General features: G+C 50.8%; 1 protein-coding gene across 1 annotated transcript in view; it reads right to left on the bottom strand.

Annotated features, from left to right (window-relative positions):
* The window catches only part of MYDGF (myeloid derived growth factor), a 14,212-nt gene that overhangs the window by 9,165 nt on the left and 3,024 nt on the right, over positions 1–2,023 (bottom strand). The window contains exon 2 of the mRNA XM_017528401.1: positions 1,658–1,708. Within this exon, the coding sequence (XP_017383890.1) occupies positions 1,658–1,708 (51 nt within the window). The remainder of the gene's footprint in view (positions 1–1,657; positions 1,709–2,023) is intronic.

The raw sequence follows: 2,023 nt of genomic DNA, 5'->3' as shown, positions 1-2,023 counted from the left end.
AGTGGCTCATGCCTGTAACCCCAGCACTTTGAGAGGCCAGGGTGGCAGATCACAAAGTCAGGAGACTAAGACTATCCTGGGCACCATGGTGAAACCCTGTCTCTACTAAAAATGCAAAAAAATTAGCTGGGCGTGATGGTACACGCCTGTAGTCCCAGCTACTCAGGTGGCTGAGGCAGGAGAATTGCTTGAAACCAGGAGGTGGAGACTGCAATGAGCCAAGATCACACACCACGGCACTACAGCCTGGGCGACAGTGGAGTATTCGTCTCACAAAAAAAAAAGAAAAAAAAATGGACCCAGGAATCCCACTTCTGGGTGGTTTTCCCACAGATGTAAACGCACTTTGTACAATGAACTCCAGCCAAGGTCATTCCCGGACTGGAATGGAAGCAACCCTGAATCCATTAGCATCGGCTTCTCCAATCAACACCACGTGTCCACACAACTGAAGCACATTACACAGGATACAGAACGATCTCTAGGAGGTCTGGCCAGTGGCTCACGCCTGTAATCCCAGCATTCTGGGAGGCTGAGGTGGGCCTATCATTTGAGGCCAGGAGTTCAAGGTCAGCCTGGTGAACACGGCGAAACCCCATGTCAAGGTGTTCACCGGGCCAGGCTCTCAATGGAGCTGGAGGTCCTCTTCCAAGCTCTTGTGGCCGCGACAGCTTTCATCTCCTCTCGGTTGTAGGACTGAAGTCCTCATTTCCTTGCTGCCGGCCAGAGGCTGTTCTCAGCTCCCAGAGGCCGCCTGCACTCCCTGCCCTGCAGTGCCCTCAAGGCCAGCAGTGGAGTGGTATCTGTGTCCATGTGCTTCAAATCACTTTTTTTTTTGAGACAGAGATCCTCCCATCTCAGTCTCCCAAATAGCTAGAACCAAAGGTGCACAGCACCACGCCCAGCTAATCTGTTTATTTTCTGTAGAGATGGGCATGAGCCACCATGCCTTGCCGGTGACTCTATTTACTGAGACGGAGTCTCGCTTGTCGCCCAGGCTGGAGGGCAGTGGCACAATCTTGGCTCACTGCAACCTCCACCTCCTGAGTTCAAGTTACTCTCCTGCCTCAGCCTCCCGAGTAGCTGGGACTACGGGCATGTGCCACCACTCCCGGCTAATTTTTGTATTTTTAGTAGAGACGGGATTTCGCGATGTTGGCCAGGCTAGTCTCGAACTTCTAACCTCAGGTGATCTGCCTGCCTCAGCATTGCAAAGTGCTGGGATTAGAGGCGTGAGCCACGATGCCCGGCCTGTGATACCCTGAGTTTGGTTTTATGAAGCACACAGCTGAGCTGACCCAGGCTTCTGACCTTCAAAGCTATGCGATAATACATGGGTGCTGTTTGAAGCCCCTCAGCTGTGAGAACGTGTTACACCACGCATAAAATACAACACTGCAATAGATGCTCATGGGGATGGCAGGCTCCCATCTCTCATCCCTCCTTTTGTCCAGATATTTGCCTGCTCTGTGGAATAATGACAGCAGAATCTGCGATCACTGTTTAATGCCAACACTCTCCCTTTTCATTGGTTCAAGAAGAATCATTCAGTGAGGGTAAGGTGATGTATGTGAGATCCAACCCTGCTGTCTGCTGCAAAACAGCTCCGTACAACAGATGCTGTCACAGAAGCTACAAGGGACTTTGCACAACTCACCTCATTGGTCCCTCCTTGAGAGGCGTAAGTGAACATACACGTATATTTGTCCTAGAGAATGGAAGGGAAAAAAGAGGTTTGGTAGAAGGTAATTTTTACTTTTTCCCCCCCGAGATGGAGTCTTGTTCTATCACCCAGGGCTGAAGTGCAATGGTGAAATCTTGGCTCACTGCACCCTCCACCTTCTGGGTTTAAGCAATTCTCCTGCTTCAGCCATCCAAGTAGCTGGGATTACAGGCACGCACCACCATGCCCAGCTGATTTTTTAATTTTTAATACAGACAAGGTTTCACCGTGTTGACCAGGCTGGTCTTGAACTCCCAACCTCGTGATCTGCTGCCTTGGCCTCCCAGATGGCTGGGATTA

This window comes from Cebus imitator, unplaced genomic scaffold (assembly GCF_001604975.1).
Source record: "Cebus imitator isolate Cc_AM_T3 unplaced genomic scaffold, Cebus_imitator-1.0 Scaffold53, whole genome shotgun sequence".
NCBI classification, from domain to species: Eukaryota; Metazoa; Chordata; class Mammalia; order Primates; family Cebidae; genus Cebus; species Cebus imitator.
The sequence above is the reverse complement of the archived record's forward strand: the minus strand, read 5'-3'. Positions and strand labels throughout refer to the sequence as shown.